Source organism: Tinamus guttatus, unplaced genomic scaffold (assembly GCF_059628265.1).
Source record: "Tinamus guttatus ecotype Peru unplaced genomic scaffold, ASM5962826v1 Tinamus_guttatus_pri_ptg000050l, whole genome shotgun sequence".
Taxonomy (NCBI): domain Eukaryota; kingdom Metazoa; phylum Chordata; class Aves; order Tinamiformes; family Tinamidae; genus Tinamus; species Tinamus guttatus.
Window position 1 is genome coordinate 330,996 of NW_028288584.1, and position 20,145 is coordinate 351,140.

Here is a 20,145-nt window from a genome sequence, read left to right on the forward strand (position 1 = left end):
TTTCAGAAATATTACAGGAGCAGCAAAATAATCATTCAGCCTATAGAGTGAGTACGATAAAATAAGGAAGTATTACATTCTGCTCACCGGTGTCAGACAGAAATTATCCTTTGAAAGTGCTAAGAATGAAAAACAGGGTTAAAATGTTAAGAAATAAGGTAACCTTCCAAAGGGCTAATAGTAAGCAGGTGTATCTACAGTCAAATATAGGAAGAAAAAAGTAAAAATCATGAATTAAGTAGGCATCAAGCTCAGTCATAGTGTGAGCTGGTTATGTTATTTTTCTGCCACGCTGGTAAGACAGCAGGTTTTCCAGGCAAACTCTGATAGCAAACCCCTTTTCTTTCCGCTATCCTTACAAAAGGGCACAGAGCTATAAAATTTAGACAGATCATACCTCCATCTCCTTTTAGCAGAGGGATTCTGTGCATCATTTTTACAGCCTAATGTTCATTTCAATAGAAGCAAAAGAATTAACTCAGACTTCTGCTGGTGAATGGTGAACTTTTTTCAGAAGGGAAATATTCTAGGGTATAAAGATCCAGAGGAACCATAAAGTCAGCTGAATTAAAATAAAATAAATGTTGCCCAAAATCTCACCAGAGCCATCTTACTCAGACCCAGTCTAGCAACACTTCTGCTGCAAGAGCGGGAGATTTTATTGGGAGGTGTGGAATAAAATTGCTTTTTATGTTTGCGTGTGCTCCCCCTTCAAAATAAAAAAGGCATTTGGAACCTGATCAAAAACCTCACTGAAGTTAAGAAAAAAAAAAAAAAAAGGCAGATTCACACTCACATAGAAGATTGGTCTCTACCTTTACTATCAGAGGTACAAAGCAGAAATGACTGCTCATGCTACCACCATAGCTAAGAGGTATGTTGATAATAGTTGATAATAGCACACAAAACAAAACGTGTGTTTTTCGAGTAGGGCATATATGTGTGTGGGAGATTAGAATTAGATCAGAAGATATTGCTAGTACGGCAAGGAATGTGTATGTTTGTAGTAATCTGGTTTTATTGTATTATTTGGAGTGCTGCTTTAAGAACAACATTTCACATTACATGCAGTTTCATTTTTAAAAAATTAAATATTTATTTTTTTCAGAGGTGAAAACATGCATATTTATTTACATCACTTAAAGAAAAAAAAAAGAATTGCTATTTACATCAGAAAATCCCCTTTACAGATCTTTTGAGAAAAAAGGCAAACAGTAGCAATTTTGCGGAATGAAAAGCATTCAGACTCTTTACCCTGACAGTATTTACTGAGAGACATTAGCAACTGCAGAAGAAGGTCGTTTGAGGATGGATTCAACCGAAAACGACAGTGGCTCACTCGTCGACAGTTTTGTTGTGGCCTGCTTGGCCCCAAAGAAGCCTTTGGCATACTTGTCTATTGTAAACTTGCACTTTTGGTTCTCTTTGGCGGAGCTCTCTCTGTATCTCTTAGCAGCTTCTTCTAAAGTCTCTTTGGCCAATGCTGCTCCGGGCTTCTCCGGGAACGTCTGCGGGAAGAGGGGCTGGAACGGGTGGTACTTGAGCGGCGGAGCTTTGGGGCTCTCTTTGCTCACCTTGCCTAGGATCTGCTCCGGAGGAGCCAGGGGGTCCTTGTCGAAAGTCCTTTTTGGAGGGGAGAAAGCCGAGCGCTCCCGAGCCTCTTGCGGGAGGCAGGAGATCTCGCTGCACAGCTGCGTCACGTCCCGCGCGTGGCTCGGAGCGAGCGGGTTTTCCAGCTTCGGGGACACCATGTCCCGCTCTCCGTGGGCACCATCCTGGCTCTGCGAGGCCTTCGCATCCCACCCCACGCCAGGCTTGAGAGCCTGGACACCGGTAGCGTTCAGGAGGCACTGCTGGTAGAGGAGAGCGTCGCTAATGGGGCTGCATTTCGGCCACACCAAGAACCGGGCGGGCAGGGGATACTGCCGGTAGGTCGCTGCTACACTGACGTTCGAAGAAATGAGCTCCATGTTCCCGGCTCCCGAATACTGCATGGTTAGGTCGAGGCAGGTGGGCAAAAAATTGCAAAACTCCTTGCTGGGAGCCTCGACCTGAGCGGGGTTGAAGGCTGCTTTGTACGAGCCGTATTCAGGTCCGTGCACCACGCGGTTAGGGAGGAAAAGGGCGGCCGCTTGCGTAGCCTCCATCATCTCCCTTTCCTTATACTCCCTCTCTAGCATAATGTTCTCCAGCTCCTTATCAGCAAAAGCCCGTCTCTTTCTCATCCTGTCACTGACGGGGGGCGGCAGGGGCGAGCCCCCTCCCAGGTAAGGGTCTGTGGGGATGGGACGGTAACCTAAAAACAACAGAGCAGCATTAGGAGCGGAGCCCGGCGTGCAAATCCTTACGTCCTGCCCCGCAGCGAGCGGCGTCCGGGCGCCGCCGGCTCCATCCGACACCAGCCCGCGAGGGGCTGAGCTCCGCGGAGCGAGCCGGCTCCTCCGGCGGGTACCGAGTCCTCGAGAGATACCTTTGTCATTGAAAAACACGGGTTTGGAACTGCAGGCAGAAGGGAGAGGGAAGGGAAAAAAAAAAAAAAAAGGCAAAATCCTGCTGTGTTTTGTAAGTGGTATTGCATCATGCAGCTGAAGGGGATAACTATGCGTTTTTAGCAAACAAGGGGAGTATTGAAACATTCCTTCCTTTTCTACACTAAAAGAAAACTGAAGTGCAACCTAAAAATCCAGCAGTCACTCAGCCATGCATTTTAACTAAATTCATTCAAAATAACTAATAATTCGTCCAATGCTGTTTGCTCTACCTGGATAAACTACCCCATCAAATCAGCAGAACTATGAGCTTCAATAAGGGCAATAGGGTTTTGCCTGTTTTCACCCCAACTCATCTCACAAAGGTTTGCCCATTGCCAGGGAAGATATCTGTACCGATGGCTGATGCCTTTCTCGTTTTCTGAAGATGAATCATTTTATGCACTTTGTTAGAGAGAAGAAAATCATAAAAAGAACTAGGAAGGAAGAAAGAGAAATTGTGATAAATTAGAGGAAAGAACACAGAAGAGATTTTAAAAGAGTGAAATGCAGAAGGAAAAAGAGAGAAAAATTTCTAACAGGACAAAATTTTAAGCAGACAGACACTTGCAAAGAGTTTTTTCTTTTGAAAAAGAAAGCTAAATTTGAATTTTTTTAAAAAAAAAAAAATTCCAACTTGGTACAGTAGCTAAAACAGTCATGGAAATAAATTTGAGTGCAGAGTAGAGGAGAGAGTAAAAATCTGCCTCCTCAGAAAAATACAGAGAACTAAAATGTCGGTCTTCTGTACTTATCTTATTATTGGTAACAGGGTAAATGAGACTGCTGTGTTAGATGTTCAGTTAAAAAAAAATCATTATGTTTTATTATGTTAATTTCCAAATAAGACTAGCAGAGTAAATTATTCCGTACCACAAAACACTGCTGCTGGGTAGCCATGTAAAAGGAACATTAACTTGTAACAGTCACTCTCAAATTTCAGCCGAGGGCTGCCAGCATTTTGCGGGTTTTTCCTTTTTTTGTTTTTTTTTCCTCCTTTTTTTCTTTTTCCTTTTTTTTTTCTCTTTTATTTTACTTCGTTTGAATTTATTTTAATCTTATCTTTTGGGTTTTGTTTTTGATTCTTTTTTTTAGTTTTTATCCGGAAAAACAGCCCCGCTCTATTCTCCGGAAAAACAGCCCCACTCTACCACATCAGTTCGAACGAAGTGAGGAGGAGAGGAGGTTTTAAATAAACCAGAAAATAAATAAATAAGCTCGGAAGAAGAAGGAAATGCTAATAGGCTGGGGAATAATAAGGTAGAGAAGGCGGCGAGCGCACGTCGAGGCGCGTCGGGGCTGCCCTCGGGAGCGCGGAGGAGCGAGGGGGAGGCTCGCGGAGCGGTCCCTACCTTCGAGGATGCTCTTGGCCAGCAGGCTGGGCGCCCGCGCGTGCCTCGGGTAGGCGGCTCTGCGCTCGGTGCCCGACGGCTTCGCCGACAGCCCCTTCTTGTCCTGCGGGCGGCAGAGCCGTCAGCCCCGCGCCCGCGCCCGCGGCGGGCCCCGCGCCGCCCCGCTGCTCACCTCGGTGGCCTGTTGCCGCCGCAGGGCCACCTGCGCGGCCATGACCCGCTGCCGCTCCACGACGAGCAGGCAGTTGGCGCACTGGCAGTCGCGCCAGCGGCAGAAGCGCTTGTGGCCCTTGAGGCACGACACGACGCCGTGGTTGCGGCAGCGCGCGCACTTGGGCGTGCGGCTCAGCTTGCGCGGCTCCGGCCGCGCCGCCCGCCGCGCGCCGCCCCCGACGGCCGCGCCGTCCTCCTCTTCCTCCTCCTCCTCCTCTTCCTCCTCCTCCGCTGCCGTCGGAGGCGGCGGCGGGGCCGCGTCGGGCCCCGCGGCCGCCTCCAGCTCCAGGCTCTCCACGTCGATGTCGCCCTCGGCGCGGCCCTCCGACATGTCGCGACGCTGCAAGAGAGCGGCGCGCCCGCCGTCAGCGGAGAGCGACGGCGCGGGGACAAGGGGCGCGGGGCGGGCGGCCGCGGGGCTGCGACCCGTCCTGTCCCCGCGGGGCTGCGACCCGTCCTGTCCCCGCGGGGCTGAGACCCGTCCTGTCCCCGCGGGGCTGGGACCCTCCGTGTCCCCGCGGGGCTGCACTCACCGGGCGCGGGCGGCGGGTCCGGGCGGGCAGCGCGTCCCGCGGGCGCCGTCGGGGCTGGCAGCGCTCAGTGCCCGCCGCGCCGCGCCCGCCCCGCCTTATCAGCGCCGCCGCCGCCGCCCATTGGTGCGCCCGCCCGCGCCGCCGCGCGCCATTGGCCGGCGCCGCTGGCCCCGCCCACGCCCGCCTGCCCCACGCCGCGCGTGGGGGCGCGGGCGCTGCCCGCGCGCTCCTCAGCGTAGGGTGGAAACGAGGGCGGAAAAAGGAAAATGAGGCGTTTTCGGGGAGCTCTCCTGCGCGTGGAGGTCGCAAGTTCGCGGGGAAGCCCCGTCCCGCGGGGCGGGTGGGAGAGCAGCAAAGGCAGCGCTCTCCTCTCGGAGCGCAAGGAGCTCTTCCGTAATCGTTATTCTTTATTATTATTATCTTTATTATCAGTATCATTATTATCAGTATCGAGTCGGGAAGCAAAACGGAACAGTTTCGCTTTCAACAATTGAGGCGAGGCACGATATTCGTTTGTTCTTTTTATTTATTTATTTATTTATTAGCATTTCCCTCCCTTAGCGGTATTTCGCACAGGGCACTTGAGCTGATAAGCTTTTTTTTTTCTTTTTTGCTCCTGTTTCCTGACTAAGGCTGCTGCTCGGGAATTGGGGGAATGCCGGGGAAATGAAAAATAATAACTGAAAACGTTTAAAAACATAAAATAAACGAAGAATGATGGAAGTTGTCATGCCAGGAGCCGCGGCTGTGCCAGTGGAGTGCGGGAGCGCACTGTTAAACAGGTAAAAGAAGGAGATCCCCCCCAAAAAAAGGGGGGGAAAAAAGCGGCTAAAATATACCTCGACGGCTGTCAGCTTCGGACAAAGGGAGAACAAGCAAATTTAAGGGAAGTATTGCCAGGAAAGAAATAAATTACATAATAATATTAAAAAAAAAAAACTCGCTGAAGGAATGCGTCAAATCCACCGTCAATACGAAAGCCAACGATTTGTGGGATACGCTGGCGACGCGATCCTCTGACAATAGATGATATGTTATTGCACTTTCCCGAGAGATTTGTGCGAGCAATAAATACTTATCGTGTATACAATAAACACACCGGGGCCTGGCATGACAAAAAGAAGAGGCGGAAAATAAAGAGGAAAACGGGTTTTGAGTGATCAGAGGACGGCGCGGCGAGGCAGGGAAAATAAAAATAATAAGAATATTTTTTAAAGAAGCTAAAAGTGAAATTAACTGTGCTTTTTTTTCTGTGGGATGTGGGGCTGCGAAGAAGCCGCTCCCGCCTTTCGACGGGCAGGACGAGGCTGGAAGGGAAAGTGCATCCCCGCATGGCAGGTATTATTCATCCCAAAAGAGACCCTGGCTACTGTTTGACTTATAAGCATGACTAAAAGGCAAATACCCAAGGAATTCCACTTTCCCCCGCGGGTCCCTCTTGAAAGGCACGGGCGCGACAAGGGACCTGCTAGGTTAGGAAACAGGAGTCCCTCCCGCCTGTAAACCGACACCGAATTGCAAGGAAAGATTTTGCGGGCCGCGGGAGTGAATTACAAAACAGTTCGCCTCCTGTTTACTTTATCCACGGGGAACTGTGAAGTCCAGCCACGATCTTAAAGCGTGTTTGTGTAACTTTTTTTTTTTTTTTCTTCTCCTTCTTCTTCTTTGGTTCGCACTACATTTCTGCCGGGCATTCCCGCTCCCTTCCAGCCCTTTTAATAAATTTATTTATTATTTTCCCTTTCCCGAAGCGCTGCCTGCAGAGGCAGGTCCCCTCCCCGGCCTCTGCTCCTTGCCCGTGGGTCGCCCCGCGCGTGGGCGGGGAGGAGAGACGGAGTCTCGCCGTGTAGCAGGGACATTTCCTCCCGGGCCGCCTGGCAGGAACGAGGTAAAAAAATGATTAAAATGATACAAAAAGTAAAAAAAAAATAGTTAAAATAGGTAAAATGGTTAAAATAATAAAAGGGGATTAGTAAAATAAAAAATCACTACTTGATCCTTTTAGAGACTCCGAGCGGTGTCGGATTTTGGAAGCGACGGCCGGGACCCGCTTTGCACTTCTTATGGGAGGGCCGAGCGCGCAGGTGCCGCGGAGGCCGCTCCTCGCCTCCTCCTCCTCCTCTTCCTCCTCCTTCTGCTCCTCCTCCTGCCTTTTCTCCCCGGGTAAAAAAAAAAATAAAATGAAATAAAATGAATGCACTGTCGGGTTGGGGCAGGCTCACCAAACGGCAGCCCGGCAGGAATGCCTTTGATCTCGGCCTCCCCGCGCGCCGCCGCACATCGCGCTGCCAAACGCGGGCCCGGGACGCTCGTTTGGCCACCGATGGTCCCCGTTAACCCGAGATTAACTGGCCCTCTTCCTCGATCCTCCATCCCCCGGCCCCTCACCGCGTTATATCCGAGGGCCGGGTCGCGTCGCAGGGCTCTGCTCCCATGTGCAGCCTTCCGGGGCGCTTCAACAACGAAATAATAATAAGAACAAGAACAACAACAATTTTCTTCTTCTCCGGTGTTATGCAGTATAACGCATTTTTCCCCTCGTGGGGGGGAAAAAAAAAAAAAAAAAAGTTTTTTTTTTTCCTGCATCCGGCTCCTTCTATATCTTGCAAACAACATCTATAGATAGCAAGGTGGCAATCTGGATTCTTTGTTTGTTTTTAGTTTTTTAAATTATTATTGTTTCCGCATGATTATCTTTCTCAAAGTGTTGCATGTTGAAGCATTTTAAACATGCAAGCGTTAGTTGTTTAACGCAGCTTTTCTTGGCACTTTATGCACAAAGTCAGAAGAGGAACTTTCTGTCAAAAAGGGAAAAAAAGGTACTGTAGATATGTATAATACATATGCAAGAACCGTCAACAGCAAAGTGTTCTCTATGGTATAATGTGGAAAGCAAATTTTATGGACTCTGAGAGCAGTTCCACTGCCTTTGTAGAAATGTTTACTTTCTCAAGGGGGGCAAGGGTTAGCTTTTATAGGGAGGCTTGTACGTTACGCCGAGATAATCTTCCGTTGTGTGAAACAGTTTAGAAACCAAAGGCGGCAAAGACAGGGCTGCCAGCTCCGCTGAAGACCGGAGAAGTCCACGGAAAGTGTCCCAGGGATACAGGGCAGGCAAAGGAAGAGCTGCCTCTTGAGCCGCCACAGTCTGGGACCAGAGGACATTGGGGCAGGTTTAGAGCCTGGGACAGGTCCATTCCAAAGCCATCCTCACCCAATCCTGTGCTGGAGCTCTGCATTTAAATGGGGAAAATACCCCTAGGAGGGCATGCGTGCTATCTGTAGTAGCTCTGCTGTGGCTCATAAACAAGACTGACCTTTGGTTTGCCAACACTTAATAAGCCAGTAGACGTTTGGCAGGTCTCTTGCTAAAACGCACTAGAAAGCTGGATCTCCTCTCACTGCGAATATCAGGAATCCAGCACGCATGCAGTAAGCATAGAAAATCGTCAAGTCAGCAACCAACACACTTCTTCACTATAATCTGCCCAAACGTCTTAGGTAGTTTGGCAGTTCTCTTCTTGCAATAAATTCTAGTGAAGTTCAAGGTTTTGTTTTTTTGAACATATGGCCTTAAAAAGCAAACTGGCCAATTTTTTTCTTTTTTTCTTTTTTTGAGTCACTGCAGAGTTTGCTGGAGATGTTGTCTGAAAACTTGTTTGCGCTCTGGCAGTTTTATTCAAATGTCAACCAGATGCAGAAAGTGCTGGGTTTGAGTTTTTATTTTACAGTCCTGGAAAATAAGGGTCAAGTCTTTGCAATGTAAATTTTGTTTTTGGTCACCGTATATTCTCCAAACAACAGAAAGACTTTCTAACAAATTGCTTCCCCACCTCAGGATGCATTTTAATCATATGCAAACAATTCAAACACCAACAAAACACCTGTTAAATCGAGTAAGCTGGGCAGGCTACGCAGTGCTCAGCAGTAAAACTTCAATCACGCGATCATAGCGAGCCAGATTGTGTTCTCATTTATTGTTTAGCATTGTGCTCTCTGAGTGGCCTTATTGAAATTAATGGCCTGAGGTATTTGTCAACATGAATAATAGCAACAAGGCCTGGCAGAGAACCATAGATCACTTAAAACGAGATAGATAGCACAGATCATGATTATATACACAAATATTCATGCCCCATTGAAGGTCATCTGCTAACACAGAAGTTACAGTGCTACTTGCACAGCATAATATTGCACTGCACAAGTGCAAACATCAGACTCTGGCCCAGCGTGAATTTGCTGTGAAATATGCAAAAGCCTGAGGTGCCCGATGTGGATGGAGCAAGTGTGATCTACTCACAGCATTTAAGAATGAATGCAAAGCCCTTTGGCTCGCAGGAAACATACTGTGCATATCCACTCCTGTGGTCTTTTCACTGAGGTTTTCTGAAGGTTTTCCCAACCTTTCTGAGAATTTACCATCAAAATGAAGTGTAATTCCCTGGAGCAGGAGATTGGCCCCGGAGGTGCAGAGACCACAGATACTTGTGAGCCCCCATTCCTCTGGCACCACTTCAAGAAGTAGGAAAGCAAGGGATGAACGCTCAGCCCATCAGACCTCTCCCACACTTACAAGTAAGCATTCATGGGCATGGAGTGAATTCCCAGGTGATCTGGTGTCTGAGATAGTAGAGATTGGTGCAACTGTGTCTTTTACAAACAAAATCTGCTCTTATTTTCATATGTTATTCCACTCAGCTAGTACTTTCACACTGGTTCCTTCAACATCTCTTTTGTTTTGTTTTGCTTTGTTGAGGCTTCATTCTGCCTAAAAACTCTCCCAGAGCATTGGAAAGGACACAGAGGTGACCTAGCTGTACAGCTTCCAAAGCACGGCTCTTGCACTGGAGATATTTCAAGTTCCTTCAGACAAGAGACTGGCCAACTCTTCTGATATCCAAGGAACTTTCCATGCCCAGTGATTCCTGCCAGGCATCTCGCAGTGGGAGATTCAATATGTTTTTTAACTCAGCACTAGGTTCCCTTACTCATTCACTGTATATAAAGAATGAGACACTGATTTTGGTGCTCTTCCACTTCTTTTGAACAAGTACTGAAGAACAATGCTGCAGAGAAGTTGGTTCCCTGTCTGGACACAGCACCTATATGCTAAAGGCAAGAGGAAATGGCCTCAACTTGTGCAAGGGGAGGTTTAGGTTAGATAGTAGGAAGATCTTCTGCATGGAAAGAGTGGTTGAACCTTGAAACAGCTGCCCAGGAAGGTGCTGGAGTCATCATGCCTGTCAGTGTCCAAGAAACGTGTCCATGAGGCACTTAGGGACATGGTTTAGCAGGCCTGAGGGTGACGGGCTTATGTTTGAACTCAATGACCCTGAAGGTCTTTTCCAATCTTAATGGTCTTTTCCAACCATAATGATTCTATGATTCTCACGGGCATTTAGGAGCTGCTTCATCTCATTTGGTGCTACTTTTGCTGATGTACTTTTGGTACCTTGGTGATGCCTGTGAAGAGAGTCTCTCCTGCTTGATCCTGGATACCATGGCTCAAAAATGCAAGCGTGTGGCCACACGTGATTTAGCCGGTTATGCTGTTTCCTGAAATCATCAGAGAAAAGCAAACATCTGAAATAATAATTCCCTGAGATAGAGGCACTGAAAGTATGCAGTGAATAAATTTTGTATGTTTATATTTATAATTAATATATATTTAACAAATACAAAAATCATTATCATAAAAACAGGAGGCATGCACTAATCTGGCATGTTAGAATCTAAAGCACAAAGGCTTCCTGAAAGGTGCAACCAGTCAGTATTCTGGGATCCAATTCTTTTCCTTGCTCCATACAGACATCCCACCGAAATCCTCAAGATTCAGTGGACACGAGTCTGAGTTTAACACATTGCAGATGTGTATATATATAAAGAACATTGGATACATTGTGCTGCAAAATGCTATTTTACTTCCAGTATTTTTTCAGCGCTTATGATACTTGCAATAATAAAATAGACGATTCCATGAACTGTGCTAGGATCATATGACTTAGCGAGCACACTGTCATCTACTCCATGATTTAACATCTGTGACACTTCTGTAATTCCTGGTCTTTGGCCATCCAACACGATATCAGCTGTACAAAGCGTCAAACCACTGATGGCACAAAATTAACTGGTTATGAGAGTACAGGGCTTTAACCAGCTCTGTTGAAGTCAACAGAAAACCATCTGTGATAACGGTACGGGAAATTGGATAAGGCCCTTATTTCATTTGTTTTGAAATAAAAGAAAATGCAATGCCCTCTTCAGAAATTTAGCCTGATCAGCATGACCAGTTCACTGATGCTAAGGACCTGTGAAACGCTCAATTTGAAGAGTTTCTTGCTGGGTTCTGGTTCTATCTTTTCTGTGGTTCACAGATGAAGTTTTTTGACCTAGAGCCCAATATTAGCTGTCTCCAGGTGACATTTTTGGTTCAACCTTGGACTTCAGCACAGCAGCACCAGCCCCTCAGACCAGGTCCAGCCAGGGGAATGTTCAACCGCCTGGCTTAATCAGATACTGGAAACCTGCTGGCACTCACTTTGGTGAAATACAACTGTAAATTGTTAGTTCTCTTTCCTAAATAGCTATAAGAAAACTTTTTTTTTTTTTCCAAAAAAGAGAGAAAAGCTCCCTTTTTTCTCCTTAGAGCAAGACTTGAGAGCTGAACTGTTTAGGAAAAAAAAAATCTTTCAAAGTTTTGAAAGAAGACAAAAAACATAAGAATGTAGCCAAGGTCATGGCACATCAAGGCACTATGATCACTTTAATAATTTATCACACTGTCATTCCATGCTGATGTTCTCCATAAGCAACCCACGCAAGGATGAGCAGCCACAGGAGACACCTCCCATCTTCTAGTGCTGGTGAGCAGCCCTACAGATTTCAGGATCTGACACTATAAAATCTTGAATGTGAAAGCTTGGAAATAAATGCCAGCCCATTCCTGGACTCCACAGAGCCAGAAATTAAGTCCAGTGAGGGATGACTGGGAGGTGAATATGCTAATCTCTTGCTCTCCTGATTCCTTCCAGTTTTTCTTCATGACATGAAGCCTTGCACTATGTTACCTCTCTCAAGATCAGTGGAAGATTGAAAGGAAGTATTATGAGTCTGTTGACATGTCCAAAGAAGAGGAATAAAATTTAAGGATCTGCAAATAAATATTGACCTGGCCAAGAATTGTTTTTAATCAAATTGTTCCTTTTTGTACTTTTGTCTACACAGGGACTACTTTAAGTCTGAGAACGCAAGGGACAATGATGTTAGTGGCAGCTTAGGGATAATATATTCTTTTTATTGTGACCGAAATCCAAAGAACAATGATGCAAATTGATGAATAAGGTGCCCCTTTTAGGCCTGCATGGGCAGACCCTCTCCGATGAAAGCCAGTGGCTTCTTGTGGCTGCGTCGGCGCTTCTTGCCCAGCACAGTGCAATACATACGAATGCTAGCAAGGTAGAGGTGTCATTGCACACAGTTTGGGAGTTCCAGCGCATGATATACCCGAGTAGTAATGGGCAGTAATACATGAAGGTCCTCAGCTCTCCTCTTTGGCCGTGTCGGTCCCGCCGCGTCAGAAGCGGCCGCGTCTCATTTTTCCAGTGTGTGCTTTTGTTAGCTCAATGGAGAGACTGTTGCGGAGCGGTAACATGAGCTGGGTAATGTGTGCAAGTTCTGGGGCTTTATTGTGTCCCTGCTATGTTAATTAGTATTAGGAACATGATGGATTGGCAACACGTGTACTTTCTGAGTCTTAAACCAGTCCTGAGAGTTTAGCACTCCATTAGTTACACATCACAGGGACCCGGGGATGTTTACTCAGAAAAGTATCACTTACAAGAACGAAATGTTCTAATTCTTTCCTGATAGGGGCCATGGGGACGGCTGCCCCTGCGGACCCCTTACTAGCCCAGCCCCACATTGCTGGAAAACTCACATCAAAGGTCTCTTGGAAGTGTCCCTGGGGACCAGGAAGCTCCTGCCTGGATGAGCCACCTGGAGATGTGGCTCCTTGTGGAAATCTTTCAGTTTCCTCCTGCTCTGCCTTTGCACGCACCTGTTTGAGGAAGACACTTTTATTACAGTTCACAAGGACAGTTTTATTTCATGCAAATGCTCTCATTACCTGCCAACCTCACAACTTTCAGACATAGTTGTCCTGCTTGCAAGCACCTTCCTTCCTCATCTCAGTCTCCTTCACATCCCATCTGGCCTGACTTGCCTTCTTACTATTAGCCTTAAAAAAACAATCTGTCTCAGAAATCTATATGCCTGGTGACATAAATCATGCAAAAATGTCCTGAATGTCCCAAACAACATCACTCTTCAGACTTCCAGGTACAGTTGTCAGCAATTAATAATTAGTAGAGCCAATCTTCGCAGAATACTTGATGTTTGTGGTCTGTTCTTGTTTGCTTTTCAACATAGCTTATGGTAGCCTGAAACACAAATGATTTGCACAGACAAGTTTACCCACAGTAGTAATTGATGTAATTATAATGACTTTCAGCTGGCCCTGTTTGTTGGATCGTATGTGTTGCAAATCCGAGAAATATGAAATCATATGAATGGTTACAATCAGAAAAGAGGCATCAGAACTGATTCCAGATTGTCCGTGAATTGTTTACACTCCATGGGCTGTATTTTGGAAGTGAAGTACGCATGTGGAGTTTGACTGAGACCATGTGAGTTGCATATGTGTGTCTTTGAATTGGATTTGTCTGTGTCTTCCTGATCATGTCATTTAATCTGTCGATAAAGGCACTTTCTTCTGCAGTCAGTTTAGTGGAATTAATGTACTTGCAGAAGTGCAGAATGTTCTTCCAAGCACATCCTGAATTGCAATGTGAAGCAACATCCTGCATGGATTTTCCTACACTATGCTGATCTTGCCATACTGACAGTCCCCAAAAATGTTTTCTTTCTGTAACTTGAAGGCTAAGAAAGGCTATTCTATACCTTGCTGGTGACAAAAATGTTTTCAATATGTTAGCTGAACAGTCTTCTAACTGCAACCACACTTACTTTGTGGGCCGCTGTGATTTTTCTTTATATTTTTTAGTGAATGAGAGCAGAGCGTTAACAGTGCCGCTTTCACAACTACAAAGCAAAGGGATCGGCTATCTGGGATAATTAAAAAACAACATTTGAAAAGTTATTTGTCAGGGATGCGTCAGATGCCAGCCATACACAGCAAGTCATCATAGGATGTCTACCTTTCAGCTGTCAGAACATGTCAGCCCCTGAACCTCCATAAATAACACGCTCGGGACAAGCCAGATGTGCTGCTATGAATGACCAGCTTGTTATTGCTACCGAGGCACTGGGTCAGCATGTGGCAAGGTGCTTTAGCACCCTGGGTCACTTTGCCACCTCTTAGTGGCACATCAAGCAAGAGGGGTCAAAATCAGAGACAGGATGAACTGACCTCCCTTCCCCAAAACGCTTCCCGGGCCTTGGTGCTGGTGGCTTTAGCAGGGCAAGTTTACGAGCTTGTGCTTTGCACCAGACCTCGCATGCCACAACCCTAAAAGAGGAGAGCAGCCTCTCAGTGCTGCCGTAATCCCTCTCAGGATGCTCTGCTGTGCAGTCATTTCCTGCTGCTCACATATAAAGGTAGCAGGCGCAGCTCAGGAGGCTGAAGTGGTCTTTATGGCTTGGCACATCTCTAATAAAAAGACTTGATCACACGAAGAAAGGGACAGTTCTGGGATATAAATACAGCAGAAACTGGGAACTTCTGTGGCAGGGAGAACATCTGTTTATTGCATTTTGTAGTGTTTTATTTTCAGTTGCCCATGACAAAGAATCACAGCTTTAAACCAGCCCAAACTGTGCTCAGTCATAAACACAGCACTATCCTTTCAAGGTACCTGGAGCATTATAAAGCAGCAGCTTTATTACAGGAAAGTGACAGAGAGTCAGAAATCAGGGCACAGGAAAGACAGCTCTAGAACAGGCCACCTTTTATAAAGAAAGTATTTTACTCACAGGTGAAGGGATTTATTTTGTGTGAGCATAAATACTTTATGCAGCATGAAGGAAAACTTTAAGAAAAAGCTTATTGTGGTAAAATAATCTGCACTAGATTCCTGTACAGGATCCCTACAACGATATTCACTCACCGACAGTCATGTTAAGGAGAGAGTTCTGCTAATGTAAACTTCACTGTCTGCATTGTGAGTTACAGAAATATCACTACTGAAAGGGGACATGTTCCAAAAAAGTTATTGTTAATGGGAATATCAGAAAACACTCAGCAGTGGAGTCCATAAGGAAATTCACTTGAGGCCATATTCAAGGTATTTCTCTCCTAGACTTAGTCTTCGTTTTGTGCGCACCAGCAAAGAGTTACATGGTGAATTCACTTAGTGGTAACGCGGTGTGGTTTTATTAAATGCACCTTCCACAGGCCCCTGGGTCAAGCCAAAGCCCTGGAGAGCAGACAAATGCAAAGCCAAAGAGTCAGTTAATAAAATGAAGATCCTATTCAAACTCAAAACAAAACAGAGCAAGGCAGCTCCAAGCAGGAAGAGCACTGGGCCTGTTGAGAAGGAACTGAACATGGGGTTAGAAAACCAATATCTGCAGGGCTCACTACCGCACAGATTTTTCATGGTGGAGATATAGGCAAGCAGCTTCTCCCCACAAGCTGTTTCCCCGAACACTGGTGTCCTGAGCATCTGCCCAAAAAGAAGTTCTCCAAGGCCCTAGAATAAAGCAGGAAGCTCATGGAGACAGCTATGACTGTCATCTGCTGTCACGGTACTGAAAATAAAACACATGAACAAAAGAAAATGAGACCAACTAAATCAGACAGGAATGTTCTCACTTCCAGCAATGATGGTTTGTCCAAAAATATGCTATGAATGACGGTGGTGGGAAAAAAAGGCATTGTGCATTCTTCCCATAAGGAAAGGAAAGTTCCAGAACTAGCTGGATCTTGTTCTTCCAAAGTCTAGAATTACGATTCAAAGGAGCAGAAAAGTAGTAGCAATGGAAACAACAGAGTTCTTTAAACAGAGGGATTAGCTGAAGAAACATTAGAAGAAGTGTTGAGTGAATTTCATACCACCCCAGCTCCCACCATTCCCTTGCTTTTACCAGAGTAATCCCCACACTTCATGCTGCAAACACAGGGATGGTTGGAAGTACGACATGCGACTCAATCCCAGAGTTTTTCTTTACAACTTGCTTCACCAGGTGCCATTATTTATGGTGGGAGGAGCGAGGGGAAAGGACCATGGAGGGTCCAAGAAAATTCCTAGTTGCCCTCCTTTCCTGATGGCTTTAACCTATCCCTGTGATGATTTGTCTTCTTCCAGTGTGAAATTTCCAGATTTCCGTCCTCCATCTCAGGTATCATCATCTCCATCGCCTACCATCATCTGCTGGATATGTCTAAACTTATATTCCTCATTATATGCTGATGTGTGGTGTAGCATGACTACATCATGAGACCTGCCCCAGAGGTGGGAAGTAACTTGTGTTGTTAGATATAAAGAGAAAAATAGCCTAAGAAAACTTTAATTCCACTAGAAATGCTGGGTATTTTGTTTTCCCTACAAAACGTTTAAGATTCAAGGATGTGGAACAACCAAGCTGCTGTATTTTGCATCAGCTTCACCTTCCAGGCAGGCTCACATTTCATCTCCAGAGAGAGAGCACTCAGATAATCTACTATAGACTATGAAGGAAGGAAGTCGTGATAATAAGAATAAATGAATGTGTTGCAATGACTACATAGAGATAATCAAGGGGGAAAAAAAAAAAGCAAGCTTGCTTTAAAAATTCAAAAGAAGTAAAAGAATTCAAGGTCTAAGAGCAGCCATAATCCCATTTAGGTGCTGTGCCCATGATTCAGCTGGATAGCAGACTACCAATGTCACCAGTCATCTCTGGACTGATTAGCTGCTAGCTGGCTTTCCTCCATACTCCTTTACGGAATAGGAACAAAAACATTCGGCAAATTGAGAAGAAACTGCCTGTTGAATCAGAGGGGAAGAAGGCAATATCAAGTGTAGGCAATATCAAGTGTCCTGAGACCCTAAGTCACTTGATGAAGTTATGATCAGAAAATCAAAAAGTTTGATATGTGGTTTCCCCAAGTATTCTTTTATTATTATTATTTTCTGAGCCCTTTGCATAACCCATATGATAAACAAAACACTTTTTATGTCTTTGATTTTGTGGAGAAGTTCAAGGCAAAGTTGTGCATACTTAACTGTGCATGGGACACTCGCGTAAAGCGCATGAATAAGCAAGCACACCCTGTTACATCATTTTTTGCTTCTAATTTTCTCCCACTAGATGGAGTTTGGAAACTCTGATAGTTCTTTCTGCAGCTGTCTCCCAGTGCCATTACTAATGGTTTTGTGTGCGTGCACCTGATAGCGATGCTAATAATCCACTTATGTGCTAATTTTCTTGCATATAGTGACACAACATTCCCAGAGAAAGCAAAGTATATGCTGAGAAAGCAACATGCAGGGATGCAAGCATGTCACAAGCTTTCTTAGGATTTGAGGTGATTCACCTGGAAAGTCTAGGTAAGCAGCCTGTTAACTAAGGCTAGTATGTTAACGAATAAAACTGATGTTAGATAACATAGAATCATAGAATCATAGAATGCTTAGGGTTGGAAGGGACCTCTAGAGATCATCTAGTCCAACCCCCCTGCACACGCAGGGACACCTAGAGCACGTGGCCCAGGACTGCGTCCAAGCGGGTTTTGAAGATCTCCAGAGAAGGAGACTCCACAACCTCTCTGGGCAGCCTGTTCCAGTGCTCTGTCACCATCACTGTTAAGAAATTTTTCCTTAAGTTCCTGTGGAACTTTTGGTGCTTCAGTTTGTGGCCATTTCCTCTAGTCCTATCAGTGGCCACCACTGAAAAGAGACCAGCACCATCCTCTGCACTCCCTCCCTTGAGGTACTTATATACATGAAATATGCACTGTTTCTTGAACATCTTAGATATTATAGAGAATGCAAACGAATACTGTAAGGCAATCTGGGGGTCACAATGGATGTAGCATCAAATCTACTTACACTACAGTGTAACATATAGCCAGCAGACAACAGTGGTTTATACACACAATTGCCAAGTCTGAGCAGCTTGGATCTGGCCTTATGATTTGGCTTCACTGGCCTTCACTGGTAAGAAACGACTGTTTGCTCTTTCACCACAATCATCATTTAATGCCATTAATCCTGGCCAGGATGGAGATATTGTTGCAGCACTGACCTATACAGCTGGCCTTCACTGATACAGCCGTGCACAATGACATCTGCCTTGTTCTTAACCTGTCAAAATGGCCTCCTCACCAACCTCTCATACAATTTCGGTCTCACAGCCATGCTGGTTTATGTTTTCAGTAACTTCAGGGCTCTCACTAGGGTTCATTATGAAGGAAGGGAGCTGGGATGCTAGTGGTAGAAGTTTTGGTGTAAGATTGATTTGATTAGCACACCAAAGAGTGGGGTTCGGTGTCACTTCCATGCAAGAGGAGCACACAGAAATACCTGTGCCCCTCTCTGAGCTCCCTGTCAGTCACCCTTTTGATGCCAGTTGCACCTACTTGCTTGCTCAGAAGAACAGTTTTGCATTGAGAGAAAACTTCTAAATAGCTATTTGAGCATGGATATGGATTACTTTCAGGCACAACAGGGAATTTTTCAAAGGGATGACAGACACATCTTTGCCCCTAAACCGCTCTTGCTAGAGAACAAAGATAGGATAAATTACACGCAGCACAAACTGTGTGGAAAATCATCCTGCGTTTGTTTTCTGGATCCATGTTCTTCTCAGTGAAAATGGCCTTTACCTTTTTTGGTAAAAAAAAAAAAAAAAAAAAAAACTTATGTAATTGTTCATTGTAAAATATCAGTGAAGCCCCTGCTTATGCACTGGCACTCAACCCTGAACGATCTAGTTGAATTTCAGATGGGATCTCCTCAGCTTTTTTGATATGACCTGCTGAAGAGATGGCAGCAAAGGAACTCACTAGTTTGAGTGCCTCAAACTCATCGTATCCCTGTCAGGATATGAGCTTTTCATATCCACTATGGGCCACATGAGTTCTCTTTGTACCATGTGCATCCATGGCAGAAGGAAGAGGAGTTCTCCTTGCAGCTCCCCTTCCCCACTATTGACCAATGCACTGATGAGGTTGTGTGGGAAAGAGAGCAGGGAAAGGTCTCTGATGCCTTTGTGTTTGGCAATGGTCACCGCTAGATCTCTAGAACATTTGATTCAGCTAAATAGTTTATTGTCAAACCAAAAGCATGGAGGAGAGAGCTCAGCTGGCTCAGACACAGTTATATGTAAAGAAGGTAATGTTAGACAGTGTGGGCTAAAACAAATAAAAAACACAAAAAATATTCCCTTCCTTTCTGATAGTCTTCCTGTTTCTTTATGGAATTTGAAGAAGGTGCATCATTCTGGGTTTCTGTCTGAGAACAGCTCAGTACATGTACTGTAACATGTAGTAACATATAACTATGTACATGTTACTACATGTAAAATCCGAAGACTTGCCCGTCTTCTGATAGAGGACTTGGCAGTCATCATCCATGCCTTGAACTATTGCAATGCATCTTATACCTGTTCCCGTTCAAGCGAAGCCATGAGCGGAGTTTTTGTGCCGAAGGAAAGCCAGGATACGAGGCAGAAGGACTGTCTTTGCAGTGGTGGTGGCTGGCACATCGCTGTGACAGTGCTGTGACTACACTGACACTAGATGGAGCCATTGGCTCGGAGGAACCCGTGCGAATTTGATATAACCAGGGTCACGAAGTCGTTTTTCTATTAGGTTCCCTTCTCAAGCCAAAAACTTCTCATTAGCTCCTCCAAAGGCATCTAGATTTTAGCTGGAATATCGCCAGACTGTCTTATTTTATGCAAAGGCCGTACTTCTGATGCCCGGGTCAAGCTGTGCGAGATGGAGTTTACTTTAGGTGTATGTTTGAGTAATAATATGCTACAGTCATTTGTGACTGATTCTTTCTAAGCTCAGCTCAGCTCAGGGATGCATGCAAAGACAGTTGCAATTCCAGACACTTGGAAGGCAAAAATACAGTGCATTTCCCAAGGAGCTCTCAAGTATCTCATGCACACAGTTCATTTTCAGCTGAACTTGCGCTTTGCCGGTGGAGGGAGGAGGAGGGAGGCTTGGGCTGGAGTCACACACCAGCTTTCCAGCATCAGCGATTTCCGCGGGTGCTGGTGTAACAACAACAATGAAAAAGCAACTGTCCTTTGGGGGCGAATCTCAATTATCTACAACTGGATTAAAACCAGATCGCAGTAACGTCCCCAGCATGATTTCTGAGTCCTGAGAGTGCATTTAGCAGCCTGGAAGAGCAGGGCTGCAAGGGAGGTGAAGAGTCGGGCGGCGAGCGGGACGGTGCTGATCACATTCCCTCACACCACACCCACAACCACAGCTATTTCTCCCACTGCCAGACCAACGGGACAGCGGGGGGAAAAAAAAGAGAGAAAATCTGCTAAAGGAGCAGC

The 20,145-nt window shown here is 45.6% G+C and overlaps 1 protein-coding gene across 2 annotated transcripts; it reads right to left on the reverse strand.

Annotated features, from left to right (window-relative positions):
• Nucleotides 1–1,265: 1,265 nt before the first annotated feature.
• On the reverse strand, nucleotides 1,266–4,424 carry DMRT2 (doublesex and mab-3 related transcription factor 2). 2 transcript variants are annotated; one of them, XM_088539845.1, is made up of 4 exons: nucleotides 4,350–4,424; nucleotides 4,053–4,316; nucleotides 3,881–3,983; nucleotides 1,266–2,296 (listed from the first exon to the last, which is right to left on the reverse strand). In XM_088539845.1, the coding sequence occupies exons 1-4, from the start codon at nucleotides 4,422–4,424 to the stop codon at nucleotides 1,266–1,268; spliced, it is 1,473 nt and encodes a 490-aa protein (XP_088395971.1). The 2 variants fall into 2 exon arrangements, with proteins under 2 accessions (XP_088395971.1, XP_088395970.1); XM_088539844.1 differs by having other exon boundaries at nucleotides 4,053–4,424.
• Nucleotides 4,425–20,145: the final 15,721 nt, after the last annotated feature.

Bases quoted from the DNA above. Each gene is read 5' to 3' on its own strand.
- DMRT2 (XM_088539844.1), bottom strand. From the start codon at position 4,424: ATGTCGGAGGGCCGCGCCGAGGGCGACATCGACGTGGAGAGCCTGGAG. The intron at 3,984-4,052 runs GTGAGCAGCGGG...TGCCGCCCGCAG, and splicing joins GGCGGCAACAGGCCACCGAG to GACAAGAAGGGGCTGTCGGC. The intron at 2,297-3,880 runs GTAGGGACCGCT...TGTTGTTTTTAG, and splicing joins GGCCAAGAGCATCCTCGAAG to GTTACCGTCCCATCCCCACA.